Genomic DNA, 17,915 nt, shown 5'->3' with positions numbered 1-17,915 from the left:
CCCACCACCATCCAATGGGAACAAGAGAAAGATGCAAGTCATACTTAGCCCACATCGACACAAATCCCTCCTGCTACATTCACTGTAAACCCTCGAAGCATCAAAATAAATCTCTGTACTTTGGATTCTCCTTCTTTTGGGACCAGGCAGATGTTTAATGGCAGCATCTAAAGATTAATAAAAAAGTCTGCATGAATGTTCATCTTTGATTTATCACAGCGGACTTTTCATAGTAGGAGGAACACAGGTAATAATATAAATGATGGCTCAGAGTGACAGCGCATGATCACAGGACCTTGAAGCTGCCGCAGCTCCTGCACGTCATTATTTTAGTTTTTACACCAGGGCTTTTCCTACGCATCAACGTATCTTTCATGAAAAATGTCTATTTTACACATCCTTTGAATGAAATGATGTTATTTTTTTGTTCTCTGATGGTTAGAATGATTACCACACCAGGTGTTGCAGGCAGAAGTGACCACTACCTGCCGTCCCATCATTTACTGGAAAAGTGTTACACAATCAATCTCAGTGACAAGTGACATAAACACGAAGCGAGCACCCGTCTTTACACACAATTCACATTTCCGCTCTGTGTTAATCATTCATTGAGTTAATGGGTTCATAAATATTTGCAGAAGCTGCCGAGATTATATTTGGCATAGTCATGTCCTGATTGTGCATGTTTTACAACTTGCACATCCTTTTTCTACATAATTAATAGCCTAAAAGTGGAATGATTGGTTATTCTGACAGCATGTGAGAAAAACAACCTAAAAAGAAGAAAAAGAAGTTTAAAGAGCTAAACGTGTTATAGCTGAAATAGCAAAGTCATGGACAAGCTAAAAGTTAATAAATGGTTAAGAGGTTAAAGGATAGATGTTTGAAATATATTACTTCAAGTACTGCAGAAATGCTTAAAATCAATCATAAAGTAGGCCTTATAATGGAAAACTACAAGTAAATAAATAGTTGATGTAGTGAACTAAAAGCAGTGCATAAACAGTTGATATATTGAATTAAAGTGGACAATCGTTTAAGAAGCAGATAAACAGATAATGGGTAGTGGGTAAAAATAATGAGGCAGAAGTTGTAATTAAATTCAAATTGTTAATGAAAAAGTGGATAAAAGTTTTAAACCATTAGCCAAAAGTAATTAATAAATGGTTGAAACTGATGGACAAACAGTGAAAGAGTTCAGGCTCTCCTGGTGGTAGCAGTGCTGATCCGAACAACAGCTGGGAACCAGTGCTGTTTGGGAACCACGGCTGCAGATTACCAGAAACCCTGAGATTTCAACAATCAGCGGAGGATGTACACCTATTAAGTGAAGTCTGTTATCGTCTGTTACGGGAAACAAATAAAGGTCAAACAAAGAGGAAGGAAGCGTAACTTACAGACATCTATGCAAACATACACACAGGAGGTTTCCCTTGTAACTCATATTACTGGTTCCAGAACGAGGAACAAAGCGGTCGCTCAAATGTCATCAACGATTATGACATGCGGACTTTCTTCCCTTACGCTGCATGACAGAATCTGACGTAGTGATTTACATAGCGGGTCAGTCCATAACTCTGCTCTCAATTTGGCTGCGCAGCGACACTAGAAATAACAGCTTCCCTTCCTTTAATGGGTAGCGTTTCATGTGCAGTAATTTGATGAACACAACACAAGATTTAGGACACTTGAATTTGGGTCACATAATGCTGTGTGCCAAACCCAGTTTCTGTTTCTTACAAACTTGCTTCTTGTTTGTAAACCACTGGAAGAAAATGCAAAAAACAAAACAAAATGGCAGGAAATACACATATTAATCTTTATTGAAATGTGGTACCACAGAAGACATATGGACAAAGCAAAAATAACATAACACATTGAAATTAGGCTACTGTACAAGAGTCAAGTGCCTGAGTTCAATGGGCTGTTCACTTCTTACAAATCCATACATGGTAACTCTGACTAGTAGTTAGATCTGTTTTCTCCCCTTATGAAATTGGTGGATTGGAATATGTTACACCTATACAAGCATCATGGCCCAGCTTCATGGCATCAGCATCAAAACTGTCACTGGAATGCTTCTGTCGGACTGTGGGTTCATTTGACCAAAGCTGTGAGCGACTCAATAACAACAGAGCTACCCTCGAGATAAAAATAAACAAGATGGATAAGTCAAAAGCTGACACAGCAACACAGAGGTAAGGCACAAGTCTGTCAGACTGTAACACTGCAACATATGACTTCATCCTGTGATGCCACTCATTTCATGAGTAAATTGATTAAGCCCTGCTCTAAAACGGCACTTAGTGCAGTAAGGTGCAATATGCAAGAATTGGCTAGCTGCAGGATTCATATTCTGAATATAAGAAGTGAAATCAGGTGAAATGACAACATTTCTTCAAGAGGAAGCTGCTCAAAGTTCTGGAAGCAACTGATCAAAAAGAACATTGTTGGTTATTCTGTTGTAACTATTGCCCGTGAATACTATGAATTTCACGTACTACTGGCTTCATATTTTCAGACGTATTAAAAAAAAAAAAAAAAACCCTCATGTACTGTTCTAGCGTACTGAACAGCATGTTGGTCAGGAATTTCATACACATACATAGCAAGCAGCAGTTTTGAAAAGCGAGTAAAAATTCTGAAATTAATGTAAATCAAGACGAAGAGCTGAGCACTGACCGCAGACATGTTAATATCAGCTGTGTGCACTGTGTTTGGTACCAAGTTTGGTACCCAACCCTACTCTCAACAACTCCAAACACACCCGCCCACTAGGCTTGGGTGATATCCAGTACTTTCTTACAATATATAATTATAGTATTTTATTTTATTTGTAATTCATGTTGATCAGCAGCATGAATCATTTGCTAAAGGACTGACAAGTTGTCTTTGACATAATGTCAACTGCTACAAGAAGAAGAATGTAAAAAAAATAAACAAAAGGGCGCTGCTTAGCGCGGTCGGTAACATACGTGACCCATGTGCCGAGGCTCTGCAGTGGACCCGGGTTTGACTCCCGGCCCGGGGCCCTTTGCTGCGTGTCACTCCCCCTCTCTTACCCCGTTTCCTGTCACGCTCTTCAGCTGTACTATCAATAAAGCCAGAAAAGCCAAAAAAAATACTTAAAAAAAAACAAAAAACAACCAAATAAAAAAACTAAACAGACATATTTCACATGAAGCCAACTGTTGTTTCCACTACACAGATGAAACTGTATTTTTGCATGGATAAGAATACAATTTTAAAAACAAATTCTATTCATTTGTCCCTTTGCCAATTGGTCAATTGTGAATATAAATACTTTTTGAAAGTTTTTGGGAAACATCTCCTGAACTCTAGAGGCTCTACAAACATTTACCCCAGACGTATAAAACCGCCCCTGAGGTGAAGGAGGAGATCTGTACTGTTCTGTTCACTGAGACACATTACCTTTTTGTTGTGATTGTATCAACTCTGAAGGACTTTTATCAAATCCTAAACCCGCCCCATTTCTCTCTCACACTCAAAATTGTCACATTAAGAAAGTTTAAGATTCTCCAACTCCAACTGTTTTACTGTAAAATACAGTAGTGCAAATAAGCAACAGACATTCAACATTTACACGTACACAGTGAATGCAGTATTTTGACCATCCGGCACAGTAACTGATCGCTGCATGCATCCCACAGATATATAGATGTTACTGCGTGACAGATATGTATGACACAGTATGTAGGTAACAGGTATCACCACAGGTGTTAATATGTTGCATATCCTTTATAGGAGCTGAAGCATTAGGAGTTTGCCTTAGAGACATTAGGTAGGACGTGCTGCAGTAAAGTCTTGTAAGTGGAGTCTGTAGCTGTCATCAGGACCAGTGTTTCTTTAAAAGTCATGCCGTTTCTTTTTAAAAAAAAAAAAAAAGAGAAAAACGTTCGAATGCTTTACTCCTGATTTAGAAATGATGCACCTAATAGCTATTTACAAAAGAAAATTGGTGCAAGAATATTTCCTTGCTTGGCATTTTGAAAGGTTTGTTCACTTATCAGAGTAGAAGGCAAAAAAAAAAACCTACAGCGGTAGGATTATCACCTCGAGTTAAATGTGGTATCACGAGACAGGACGGGTCAGAGCTAGCTTGTTAGCATGCTCACTTCAGTACAAAGATTTAATCTTTGACTTAATGTCAACACTTTCACTCCTATTTTTCACACTGTTGCTAATATCAGTTCAATTTTTTAATGGTTTAAACTACATTCTGGCCGTATTTTACAGACCCATGATGGATCTTGGCATGAAAACTTACTGACGTGTCAGTTATAATGTATGTGCATGCATAAGTCATGTTGGACAAAAGTGCAACCGCTAGGCATGCAATGCTTGAGATTTGATCATAAGCTGCAGGGGTTGAATGACAAATATCAGCAATGAGTAATTAGTAAGTGGAAAATATTACAACACAGCTAACATTCTGACAGGATTTAGCAATATTTACATATATCTTTGGCCAATCAACTGGCTTAACTAGAATGTATTCTGCAGAGGCAGCATGTGTAAAGTGTAACTGATGTCAAGAAACACTAAAGTAACAAGATGGATGTTCCTGATTCTGATTCTACTTGGCATTGACAAGGTCCAACAAGAACACAACACAAACCTAAAATCTGTAACCAGGTCTCCCCTGCAAGTCGTCGGTGAAATTACATTTTTTCAGTTTTGACAACAGCAAGGTTGCAGAAATCTAACATTCAATGTCACACAACGTACAGCTCCACCCTCAGCCACGGTAACCTTCCGCGTTTTCACCCTCTCCCATGTCCACAACCACCGGACGTTTTTCGTAACCGTGGTCGGCAGCATCAGATGATTCTGTCACGTCATCTTCCATGTTTTTGCCTGGCATGTACAAAGATTCTTCACGATTCCCTACCTCTATGTCCTCACACACGCCTTCATCTGTGTTTGACCCTCCTACTTCGTTCTTCTCGATCCACAGTTGGGGTTGAGGCTCAGCAGGGACAGTAGCAGCAGGTGTTATTTCTTCCTCTTCTTTCTTGTCCAGAGGTGGCAGTAGAGGTGTGGGTGAGGCAGGCTCCACATCTGGCACAATCATCTGTTCGTGAGGCACTGGCAAGACCAACTGCCTCACTCGACCGTAGAACGTCTTTAAGACAAAGAGAATTTGTTAGATTAATGTTAAAATTGTTACAACTCTGTGCCCGCAGGGGCATGAAATTCTTTGAGCATATTCAAACCTTAAAATTTCCATTTAAATGAGGCTGATACATCGAGTTGGACATACATACCATAGAGTCTGGGGTAGAACTAGACGGTTTGGTCTTCTTTTTGTACACCATGAAGAAGATAAAGCCAAGTAAGAGCAAGGCCAAGAGGGCGACCCCGATGAAGATGAAGGCAAAACCTAGATGCAACAGATACATTTTGTAAATACATTTACAGACTAGAATCCGTGAATACACACAATAACCAAATCAATCTTTTTCTCTGATTCACTGTGGCTCTTGAAGGAAGGGGGTGTTGTTACTGCAGTAAATTAAACACATGACAAAGCATGTTAAAGTGCCAACCAATGATGAGGCTTGATACGAACCCCACTGCTGACTGTCAAACTTTAAACCTGATCTGACCTGCTCTTATCCACCTACCTGAGTGAACCCGTCTGCTTGTCACTACGTATCCAGAAGTCTAAACTTAAATACTACCTTGCTGTGTAAACCATGCTGCCACACACCAATCAGGCTGCACTGATGAGACCATTAAAGATTACATTGCAATACAAAACACACATTAAGTTGACTGCGGTGAAATTTCATTTAAAATCTAAACATTGGAGTGATACCGGTATGTTTTCATGCAACTTTAGTTGATAATTTGATGATTATTGGGTAATATCATGAATCCCGATTATGTTGGGACAGATGTGGTCCCATGCCTATCCATGTCTGTCCAGACTCATATAATATGTAGTCAAGACTTTGAAGGAATTTCATTAAAACTTGTGGTGGACTACTGCAGTCAGTCTCCTTCAGCTTGTCCACATGCTCTGCCAGTAAAACTGATTCTAATCATAGACAACGCTTCAAAAAAGATGTTGCTACAAAGAAGAAAACATGGTTGTTTCTCAAACATCTTCAACTTGTTTCAAGGTGGGCAGCCAAGATTAGTGTCACGATCGGAAACACCTTGAGGAAACACAGACGTCATCATCATGAAGTTTACCATCACATCTCTGTAGGAACCGCAGCACCGGCTTTCTGTTTGAATTACACAGCAGTTTGTCTTTAAGGCGGAGAGATGCATCGCTCTGTGTGAACAACCAACGGTGGAGAATTGGCGAACCGCCGCTGCATTGATAATGCAGCTTCTCTGTGTGAAAGGGGCTACAGACTCAACAGCTTTACTCTAAACTCATTACTTTCCACCAACAGTCAATAGACCACAACTCTGGGGGTTCTTGAGGGTTGTGGAGCTCAACAATGTTGACTGGAAAAAAGACACAAAAACAACAAAACAAAATGAGAGAAAAAAGAAAATGTACTCAACCTTTTTTTTTAGGTATTGGCTTGGCGCAGTACGGCTGTGTCGCTTTAACTTCCATTTTGTCCATCTCTCCATTGACCTCCAGACAGTATTTCTTCTGTGACTGATCCATGAGTATGACCTTGTCCTTACACAGGCTTTCATAACAGAAGAACCTCTGATCCCCCTACACAGAGAGAGAGAGGCTTTGTTTCAACTTCAGACTGACACAGGCAAGTAATTTGTACACATGTTGCACCAGCACCCATATAATGGTTTTGCAGTTTTACTCCCAATAATACATTTTCATTCAACATCAGGAAAAAGTATGACTGAGCATTAGTTACATGGGCAAACTGAGTCTGCAGCTCATTTCCTCTGCAGTTGTTGTTTCTTCAATGTCATAAGAAATTTCAGAAGAGAAGAAACTGTGTGAAGTCTCACCTGGCTGACAATCGCAACACTGTACGTAAATTCAGGTATTGGTTCGCTGTCTCTTCTCTTCACTCTGCCATCTGTAAATGTATAGTTGTACAACAGCCAGGGATGTGTAAAGCTGAACATGACGTGGTCATCGTGTACAGAGACGTTCACTGCTGGGAAGTCCAGAAAACCTGGGAATAAACATGGACATGACTTGAATCTCGACATCACGCTGCGGACTAAGACATACGAAGATGATAAACAGCTAACCTTGAGTCTGATATGTTATAGTCTGAGTAACTTATAGAATGGAAGCCAAGGAAGTAATTATTCTGTGTGTGTTACAAATATTAAGTCATTATTTTGTAACTCGAACTTGCAGTTTGCATCCCTCATAAAAAACTTGCATTTGAACTAATTCATTAGAAATTTAAATGTCCTAAACATAAGTTTGGTGAATACGGACATCACTACTCACATTTCTGATTTGCTAGAGAGCCCTTAAAAAAGCTAAATTTGATTCCACCAGGAGGAGCAGCCTCAGACTCGTCCTGTCCAATCACAGCTTTTACATTGATGAAGTAGTCATTTCTTGGATCAGATGAAAATGAAACATCAGCTTGGAGATTTGGTGGGTCCACCCAAATCACCCGACGAGGACTGGGGAAACAAATAAGACGAGGAAAGTTTTGTCAAGAGAAAAAAATAAGCACATAATCCTGATGATGTCCTGTATGATGCCTGACCCAGGCAGCAAGGGTCAAATTAAAGTGCTATATTGATGAGCAATTCAGAAGGAAGTATCAGAGCTGCAGCAGAAGCAAGCCGGCGTCCGTGTGAATGGAAGAGCTGGGGGTGCAGAGCGGGGCAACTTCAATGAGGAAAGAAAATACCGAAGTTACATGTGGAAGAGCCTCTGTCATCTTGTCTGTCCTACCAACTCTTTGTCACATCCCTGCCTGAAAATGAGTGGCGGTTATGCAACTTGATTCAGAAAAAAAAAAAAAAAAAAAAAATTAAACTCTTGTCTTTGTCTCCTTCGACTATTGTGTTGTTGTAGTTACTGTCTCTGGAAACTTGTATTGGAAAATCTTATCAAACTTAGTGGGCATCTTCTGAGCCTATTTGTATTCTGTATATTAAGAGCAGAGGCAGTGATCAAGGATTATCTAATTATCTGAATTGTTTAAAGTAGAGACCATCTTAAAAAACATGATTTTGACCAGGCAAACACAGGTATTTAGCTGGTCATGTGTCAATTTGTATCTAACCTCGACAATGAGCCAACGAAGACTCTGAATTTGAGCCCTGGCAGGAATTCCCCATAACTCCATTTCAGAACGCTGAGCAGGTTGTGGCAGTGCAGGGTCACATTGGTCGGTGGCTCCACTGTGGAAACACAAACACAAACGTCAGTCTGCAGATATTCTGAGGCATTCACAGTTTACGCTGAACATCCCCAAACATCAAAATGATCAAATTCTTATGGGCTCAACCTTCACTCTGCCCTTCATGTGAGTTTAAGTCTGTAACACTCTGGGAGGACAGGTCTTTTTAAGTGCCAGTAATCTGCCACTAGGGGGCACTGACACACAATATACTCCAGGTCAACCTCCTTCAGTGGGTCTGCTGTTTTCCTCACACACAAACACAGTGGCCTACATAACTCTATAATACACCAAAAGAGGGAAATGGCAGGAAATATTCAGGCATTCAGTAGTGAAATAGTGCAAATACAGATGAGTTTCTTTCTTTCTTTCTTTCTTCCTGCACAAGATCATTTAATCTACTACCAGAAATTTGTAATGCAATTTTCCCTTAAGACTCATCTTAAAAACGGAATCTGTGCACACTTCCTCCAATACAAAGTAGCAGAAGCCCAAAAACAGACAGTGATTTCCCCTTTTGACCCCTCAGTAAATGATCCTTGCGTCAGTGGAGTTGATTACAGTTTTATTTAATATCAGCAGCATTACGAGACTAAATGGCTCTAATAGCAAGGCAGATTGGAAAGCTGCTGCCAGTTTGTTATCCTGTCCATGTTTACACAGTCTTGTTACAGGAAGGACATGCTTCATAGCTTTGCACAGTTTCCACACATCATGAGCACACATTTTCAATCCCCTGATTCTTCTGCTCACTTCCTTTTTTAAACAAAGAATCGCTCCACCAAGAGCTGCATACATGGCACTACATTAGGCCAAATAACCCGTTTTAACTTCCTAAATATTGTTGAGTGTTGCTTCTGCTGCCATTGTCTTTTCAAAATAAAAGACAGCAGATTCTGTAGAAGCTGTTCCATATTGTGAAAAATACTGCATATGAAGGCAAATACTGTAATATTCAATAATATTAAACAAATACAAAACACAGCATTTTCTCAATTTAAAACTGATCCAGAGAAAAACAAAATATAACTACTCAATCTTTTTTTTATCGTTGTTAATACTAAAGCACTACTGGCAATGACTGTCACCATGTTTACACATTTATCATGCAGGCACCATAAACGCCTGTTTGTTGCTTGTTTTCATGAGGATGTCATACTGCATGTGGGCATTGTTGGATTGATGACAAAATGAAAACCAAATCCACTAAGCATCTGAAAAGTCTACACCACCTCAAACCAGGCATTATTAGATTACCACAGAGGATATTTTCTCTTTGCTTGTCAAAAAGGTGCTATATGAAAGAAATACTCGTAAAATAATGACACTTTTAGATTGTAGGACGGGTCGGCAGCCATCCCAAAGTGTCCCTTTTTGACGAGTTAAGAGAGAGAGTTAAAAATCAATTTTTCTTACAAATGGCCCCTTTAAAAGGGATATTCTGGCCTAAGTTTAATTACCGAGTGCAGTAGAGTTCCGCAGCTCAAGGATGAAAATGTATGATTTTTACTCCATGGAAATGCAATCAGAGTTCATATGTGTCTTGCCTACCAGTTTACAACAGTTATTATCGAGAGCTGGCAGGGAAAAGAACGGAATTGAGCATTTCTAACTGCACTCAGTAATTGACTCATTGGGCTTCCCAACAACACTAGCTTCTGCAGGAGAGTTGTGAGTTGTGTTGTCTTTTTTGCCTCGAATTATGTTCTGGGACCCTGTTTGTACTGTTGCTGAAGTTTGGTGCCGTTCTGTGGATTACTTGTGGTAATGAGTGGCTTTTTGATGGCAGTTTCTTGCTCTAGTCATAGACTGCAGTGTATTGTTATCATGCAGTCTTTTCTGAGGTTGCTAAAACTACATAAGCTAGCAGTCAGAAAACTTGATCTCTTGAGGGGGGGTCTTACTCGGTGTCACGGTGTGTTAGACCATGGATTACACTTACGCTAGAATATCCCTTTAAGAAAGATGAGAAGGACAGGAGAAGATGAACAGCATGCATAAAAGGTAGTTTTGTGTGTGTCACTCAAGTCAATAACGCTTTTTTGGATTATCCGCATTTTGGCAAGAATTCATGAGGACAGCCATAGCCATAAAATAAATAAATAAATAAATAAAAAAAACCTGAGGTCATGAGGTAATTTTGAAAACCACAGCATAAATCTGTATACTGTAAAACATTTTGAAGAATAAATAATCACTTAGAAAACAGAAAATCAGTCAACGGTTTCTCAGTTCAGTTTGTCACTGCGCAGAAGAGCACAACTGCAGCGTAACTGTTACTACTACTTTTTATTTTTTTTGCTCAAACTAGTTGTTACACCCAAGACTGAGGTGTAAAGACTGAGGTGGCAAATTACGGTTTGAATTAAACAAATTTAGTGTCAATAAAAAAAGAAGGACAACAACATTTTAGAAAGCATTTCTAAAAAAAATGTCTTGAGATGAAAAAAAAAAAGGTACATTTCAGTTTCATTTCTGCCGTTAAGTTAGATTTACATGCAGGCACGTGACAGCATATACACCCACACAAACACAGGGAAAGCACATTGACATGGGAGTGAAAGAGAAATCACAGATAGCAGCGCTATGAACTGAAAAAGAAGTGATAACCGCAGCAGCAAAGTTTGGTCACTGAGGGCTGTCACCACATGGTAGCTCTAGACACACACATACACACACGTATACACACACTCCATTTCATGTGTCTCGCAATTTTTACTTCCGTTTTAGCTTCTTGCACTTGGGTGGATAATTTTTAACAAAAGCTGAAAGTGCAAAAACATTTTGCTTGCTGAATGGAGAGAATATATTTGAACTTCTTCATTTCAATTACTCAAATGACCCCACCCATTAAATACCATCTGAAATACTACCTGTGAAAGAATGAACAGATACTGGAGAAAAGCCAACGCTTAGCGTACCGTCTAACAATGTTTCAACTGACTGTTTTCAAAGCTCCTTTGCAGTTTCAATAATCTGCCATCTAAAAACAAAATTGGAGAACTGATTTTTATCAGAACATTTCAAAAAGGTCAACTCTCCAATCAGAAAAGTGGAAATTATAACAACACGTTTGTATGTCAATATGTTTTGAGTGTCAGCTTAAAAAGACCTCAAACAGAAGCAACAGTAGCATTTATGCTTACAGAGCACAAACTTCACATGCACAGGAAGAGAGAGCAGATGCTATCAGAACTAAAAACGAGGCCATTGGTGATGAGGAAAACACACACGTGCGCGCGCACGCACACGTCCCAATTTCTTCATATAATATATTTTCACATTCTTATTCTGAGTCTTTCATGTTGTTGGTTTTTTTTTTCCACATCCCTGGTTGGCCTCGCAACTAACTGGACGATGCAACTGCAGTTTGCCTCTCTTGATACTTGCCGTGAGAATAAGAACCACAGACACCGAAAGTGAGTCAAAACACTTAAAGAAGTGAAAAGGAAGCAAAAGGAGGTGATGGCGGGAAGATAAAGACACTGCTGCACAATGCAAACACAATCACAAGTTTCAAGAAACTACTGAAACATTAAAGAATGTCAAAATCGTGCACTGACCGCTTTAACGTCAGTGGAGTGTCTCGGCCAAATAAAATGGAAAATAGGGAATAAATAATACAACCTTGTCACTTTAATCCCCAACGACTCTAAAAAGACAAAGTAGAATTTCTGCACTGAGTTGTCAAAAAGTGGCTAAACCTGTTATTACATATTTTGTTGAGTCATGTATTCACATTGTCCAAAATGTTTCAAACTATTTCAAACCCAGAGAAATCTCCAAGTTTATTCGAGGTAATGGTATGTTCCGTGCAGTCGCCAGGCGCTACAACTTTCGGGAAAGAGTCAGAGAGTGAGGAAGGAAGTCAGCAAACGAGACTAAGCTTAACGGGAACAAAACAAAACATCACCTCAGATAGATTTTCATCAGTAATGTTGGTTTTAATAATGTGTTCCTCACCACAGTGTTAATCACACCCAAAAAGCATAATTACTTCACTGTGCATCAGGTGCAGACTAGGGAGTACAACCATGCATTGATGGTGTGTCTGTAGCCCCATTCACACTGCCATTTCAAGGCAGTAAACTTGCACTGATATTCCGTCAGATAAAAATAAAAAAGCAATGTCTCACAGTTCAACCCACAAGGCAAAGTTACAAGACCAAACTGTAACATGGCAGCAGGTCATGTCTTCACAATATATGTGGAAAAAAATACAGAATTTAAACGTGGAAAAGTGGAAGTCTGTCCCATGACTCTTCTTCACATTTCTGATAAAAGGGAATGAAGTTAAATCCACTTTTGGAAGCATCCGATGTGACACCAGGTGTTTATTGTTCCAGACGGTCTGGCTCTGCATATGACTTAAAAATTGCTTGATAAATAATTAATATAATCCTGCCACAGACAACAATTAGCCGCATTCACTACAACAGATGTCTGGAACTGGCTCAACAGCTGCGCTTTTCTGCTGTGACATGCCACAATATTTGCTGTGGAAAAGGTCAATGGAACATTTAATTGTAAAATGTCAACTGTCTCAAGCTGCTACACGAGAACTTTTTAAATCAATAAGACTGAATAACAATGTTTGTTTGCAATAACTTCAATAGCTATCTTTTTTTTTTATTGATGCCGTCTCATAGTGTAAGCATGTTACTCATCTAAAATGAATGTTACTTTGGAGACCTTATTTATTTGTTGGGCTGTTAGCTTAAGAAAATGACAGCTTGGGTTTAACCACACCAGCAGTTAGTCCAGATTCTAGCAAATCAACACAGCACATTTTGCCAATTTGCTGATTTCACAGATCGCCACAATGTAAATCAACATACAGTTTTCTGCCTGGAAGTAACTGGTGGATTTATCACAACATCATGGTGATTAGGTCAATAAAATGAGTCTAAAACAGAAAAGACTAAAAAATAAATCTAGAACTACTACCAAAAAGAGTATTAATCTATTATAGATATTTGATGCCAGTTTGCATTGCTTGACAGAAATAAGATAAAAATGCCCACCACTGTTTTCTAAGCTGACATCTGAAGATCTCTCGTTTTGCCCGACCAACAGTGCAGAACCCACTGCATTCTTATAAAAATTATTTTTAAAAACAGAAAGTCTTCACAATGGAAAGGCTAGAATTGGGTCGTGATTTTCATTTTTTATTTGAATACGATTATTTAACAATCAATTGATTATCATAATAGTTGCTGGTTGATTTACTGTCAACTGACTAATCAACAGTTTGTTTCAGGTCTATTTGACTTGATTTTGTTCTTACTCAGAGTTCAAGGTTCGAAACCCAGCGATAATGACACTTCTTATACACTGTCAGGCTGGTAAACTGATAAGTATGTCATTACCTGTCTTTTTATTTCAATAAGCACTGTGAGGCATTATTACATGCAACATGACACTTCAATGGAACAAAGTATCCCAAGGCATAAATGAAAGGAAACTCAATTGTTAAGTCAATATCTTTTGGAAAGCCCCTGTCATGGTACCACAAGTGGAGCTTTTAGATGGTGACTCATCGAAATTCCAATCTCTCAGTACTTTGGTCACTCAGCCTGATTCATATGTCAAGACACAGAACAATAGGAGACCAATCCAGTCCTGTTTGATGATAACTGACAATAATCTTCACTGTATAAAAACAATAAGAACTTGGAAAAGCCACAGTGGCAAGTTCAAACCCAGACAAACAGTCTGTCATTATTTAACAGGTCCACAGATGTTTTCACAAGACCTCACGCACACGCACGCACACAAACAGGATTCAGAGCACACACACACACAGGATACAGTCCGCACCATCGCCGCAACACACTGTATCTCATCTCTAACTGACAGGATGTTGATGAACAAAATTGTCAGTCTGACAAACTGTGTGTAGTTTGTAGTTTAGACTAACCAAAGATAGGAATGATTTCTATATTAGGCTTTACAGTATGTCAGAGAACCATCAGCCAGGTAGTAACAATTTCCTACTTCTGGAATCTTTACTAAAAACAGGTCCTTGATGTATCAAGAATGTGTCCACATCAGATAATACAAAAAAGCAACCCAGATGAAGAAAAGGAAAATACCCACAACTGATAAGCTGGGATGAAGGAATGTTTTGCTTTCAGATGGATTTGTGTGATTCATTGATTATCTAGATATATATGGCATTAGCATAATATTGCAAAATCTTTCGGCTATATTGAGCTACACAATATATGTCAATATTTTTTTCCAATCTTCTCATACACACGTCAAAAATGTTAGGACTGGCTGACAAACTCATTGTCATATTCACAAACATTAACACAATGACATTTTTGATAAGTAATCATCAGGAGTAATGTGGAACTATTGATTTAGTGGGTAGAGGGTAGTGTTGTCCCCTCCTTAATGTTTTAGGGGCACCAGCCCAAAATTTAGGAGCACCAGATTAACAGACATGCAACACCAGACATTATATTGTTTTTTCAGCCAAAACATTACCAGCAGAAACACTGCTGTTTGTTGTTTCACATGATGCAGGTTGTTGGTTGTAAGAAACAAAACCATGGGGGCAACACACTTTATGCAATAATGGCTCAAATGTGATTATCAAACAGATCTTACAGAGATACATAATGGTAGCAGTATTTTATAGTTAATGAATAAACTTTACTTTGTGTAAACTATAAACTTTACTGTCTAAAATGTCACCCCTGCACTGAAACAGTAAAACTTGCTGAGAAATGATTAATTATCCCAAGAATCTTTGTCTGCATTCCAATTTCTAAACAAAACAAAGAGTTTGCATATCAGTAAACATACCGATATATCTTTAAACAGCCAATATTAATACACTGGTTGGGCTCAACAATATTTAGTCTCATATCATCATAACAATACATAAAGTATATATAGTCATTATTGTTGATCATTTCTCTCACTTAACTAACATTAGTACACTTTACAAGGATCGAAGAGTCCTTCATAGCAGTCAGGAACAAATCTGTCCTCACACTTAGACTGCTGACCATATACCAACAATGCAATCTGCATATCAGCCTTAGATTAATGAAGACTGAGTGCAGCCATGTTTATTGTAAAGAGCTTTTCCCAATGAGCGTATCCCTAAAGATACATTTAAGCACAAAGTGACTAGTAATCGATACATGTTTGATCGAAGCCGCATCATTAGCCCAGAGCTTTCCAAATACGCAGCAAACCAAACAACCGGCTACTTTTTTTATACTAATAATTAATTTAATATCTAATTCAAGGTTGTGTCCTTCCAAGAGCTGTCTTCAGTGTTTGACATGTACTGAAAAACTATTTGGTGGAAAAAAAACATTGAGAGTGGTGTTGGTTGTATGGATTGGTGACAGTGTCATACGATGGGCTTGTTCATAAAAAAAAAAATAAAAAAAAAAAACTGGTGGCAGCAATTTAAAAATTGTACAGTTAAGTCAATTTGAAGAATAGAAAGTGTTACAAGTCCACAGACTCCCTTGCGAGCCGTTTTTTTCCCCTTGGTTGGCAATTCCATATCCTTGGAAATGATAATTTGGGGTGTCCATCAAAAGTGACTGACCGAACATCCTGCTGGCTGTTCTTCAACCTTTGTTGCTTTTGGGAGGGGGGTTTGACACTGAATGCCTGAAGAGCTGCTTCCTATTTTTTTCTGCACAGAAGTGAACATGTGCATGTGCATACAATGCATATTCCAGTTTGTGTCCACGTCCCCAAGCATGGCTTCGGCAGGTTTGGAGTGCTACGTGCTGTGTGTTACGAAATGTTTTTGCTTACGTCTTCTTCTGAGGAATATTAGACAAGTGTGCAGAAAATGCATCACACTACACCTCTTGGGTAACACTGAAAAGTACAAAGAGGAAATGAAGAAAACCCAAAAAACAGAAGGCAAAGTCAGTTTTTAAGCCATATGCGTGACCTTCAAAGCCTCTTATTATGATGCTGAACAATTAATTGAAGATCATGTGGCATTTCAAAGAGCTGCCCAGGTGTTCACAACAGATACTCCTACTTACATGTGACGTCCTTTCTACAAAGTTGAACCTTTTTTTTGTGGCAACTCAAACATATTATACAGAAATTGTGCACAACGTTGGAACCTGTCATGCTTGCTGCAACGTCTTCATGTGAAAACTAGTAAAAGGTTTGGCACAGATTATCTTTAACTTTAAATAAGCACCACTGCTGGTAAGTCACAGGGAAAATCTCCCACTGCCTGATAGTGGCAGGGCGCTGCTAGTTAGTTGGGATTCACGGTGTTTTCCAGTCCGTCCTCATGTCACCTCACCTCACCAACAAAAACATGCCTCTTTACAGCCACTAAACTATAGTCACACTAAATGGACATTTCATGAGTCGTGTGAGAAATAATGGTGTATTCGGCTGCTGTTAAATGTACGACAAGGCTAATATAAGCTAGCTAGTGCTAAAAAGGGAACATAGTTAGCTAGCCTCAACGTAACTCACCGTGGGCTGGCACAGCTTGGGACCAGGCGAGAAGGAGGAGGAAAACAGGATGAAATGTCGCCATTCTCAACCGGCAAACGAATGCTGGTTGTTTTCCCTAAAATACTGTAGCAAACTGAGGCACTAACGCGAACTAATTATATGTTAACCTGCGATGCCGCAGGTCGGAAACGCCAGTGTCTCCCAAGCCCGGTGGCTCGTCTCGTTGCTGTTATCCACAGACACAAATAGGGAACGGCCTCTTGTGCTGCCTTCGAGAAACATCGTAATTCTCTACATCGAGTACCTCATATGTCAATTTGCGCTCGATTCATTCGCGAATTCAAGCTATATCGAGCTGAACGTGCATTTTTTTAAAATGACTAACCAAACAACATCTCAATACTTGAATGCTATTTCACTTTATAAGGTTAATTTTTCTGCTCCCAGGTAGAGAATGCAGACATGTTCGACAGCGCTTGAATGCATCGCGGTAACGGGAAGTCACCCAAACTCCCTCCTCGTCCTGACAGGAAGGACGTTTACCCTGTGGGCAGCATGTTGGTGATCTGATGTGTTATCTGCTACATATGTAGAGCATTCATCCATCCATCCATCATCTGTACACATTATATGTCGCTTAATCCTCTGCAGGGTCGCGGGGGGGCTGGAGCCTATCCCAGCTGACTTAGGGCGAAGGCAGGGGACACCCTGGACAGGTCGCCAGTCTATCGCAGGGCTACACATAGAGACGAACAACCACACTCTCATTCACACCTACGGACAATTTAGAATAATCAATTAACCTCAGTATGTTTTTGGACTGTGGGAGGAAGCCGGAGTACCCGGTGAAAACTAGAGCATTCATCTATTTAAAAAAACAATTCTATGTGTTTTTTCTTGCAAACATGACTTCACATGCAGATGTTTACCAAATGCAACTTTTGGCTATACTGTGCTGCGAGAATACTAATGTGGGATTTCTATATTTTTTATTTTTTTTAAAAGCCCCTCTGATAAATATATATATATATATATATATATATATATATATATATATATATATATATATATATATATATATATATATATATATAATACGAATTGAACCACTTTTTC

At 39.1% G+C, this 17,915-nt stretch overlaps 1 protein-coding gene across 1 annotated transcript; it reads right to left on the bottom strand.

Moving 5' to 3' along the window:
- Window positions 1-1,795: 1,795 nt before the first annotated feature.
- ifngr1l (interferon gamma receptor 1-like) lies at window positions 1,796-17,047 on the bottom strand. The gene is made up of 7 exons (XM_037124520.1): window positions 16,818-17,047; window positions 8,217-8,334; window positions 7,424-7,605; window positions 6,967-7,136; window positions 6,547-6,709; window positions 5,289-5,404; window positions 1,796-5,146 (listed from the first exon to the last, which is right to left on the bottom strand). Exons 1-7 carry the CDS (start codon window positions 16,879-16,881, stop codon window positions 4,760-4,762), a joined length of 1,200 nt encoding a protein of 399 aa, XP_036980415.1. The 5' UTR covers window positions 16,882-17,047; the 3' UTR covers window positions 1,796-4,759.
- Between the last annotated feature and the right edge of the window lie 868 nt (window positions 17,048-17,915).

The sequence above is a fragment of the Acanthopagrus latus genome, chromosome 15 (genome assembly GCF_904848185.1).
Source record: "Acanthopagrus latus isolate v.2019 chromosome 15, fAcaLat1.1, whole genome shotgun sequence".
In the NCBI taxonomy this organism is placed as follows: Eukaryota; Metazoa; Chordata; class Actinopteri; order Spariformes; family Sparidae; genus Acanthopagrus; species Acanthopagrus latus.
The sequence above is the reverse complement of the archived record's forward strand: the minus strand, read 5'-3'. Positions and strand labels throughout refer to the sequence as shown.

Excerpts from the sequence above, each read along its gene's own strand:
- ifngr1l (XM_037124520.1), bottom strand. The coding sequence starts at position 16,881 with ATGGCGACATTTCATCCTGTTTTCCTCCTCCTTCTCGCCTGGTCCCAA. Across the intron at positions 7,137-7,423 it reads CTCTCTAGCAAATCAGAAAT|GTTTTCTGGACTTCCCAGCA; the intron begins GTGAGTAGTGAT and ends GTTTATTCCCAG. Across the intron at positions 5,147-5,288 it reads GTTCTACCCCAGACTCTATG|ACGTTCTACGGTCGAGTGAG; the intron begins GTATGTATGTCC and ends TTTGTCTTAAAG.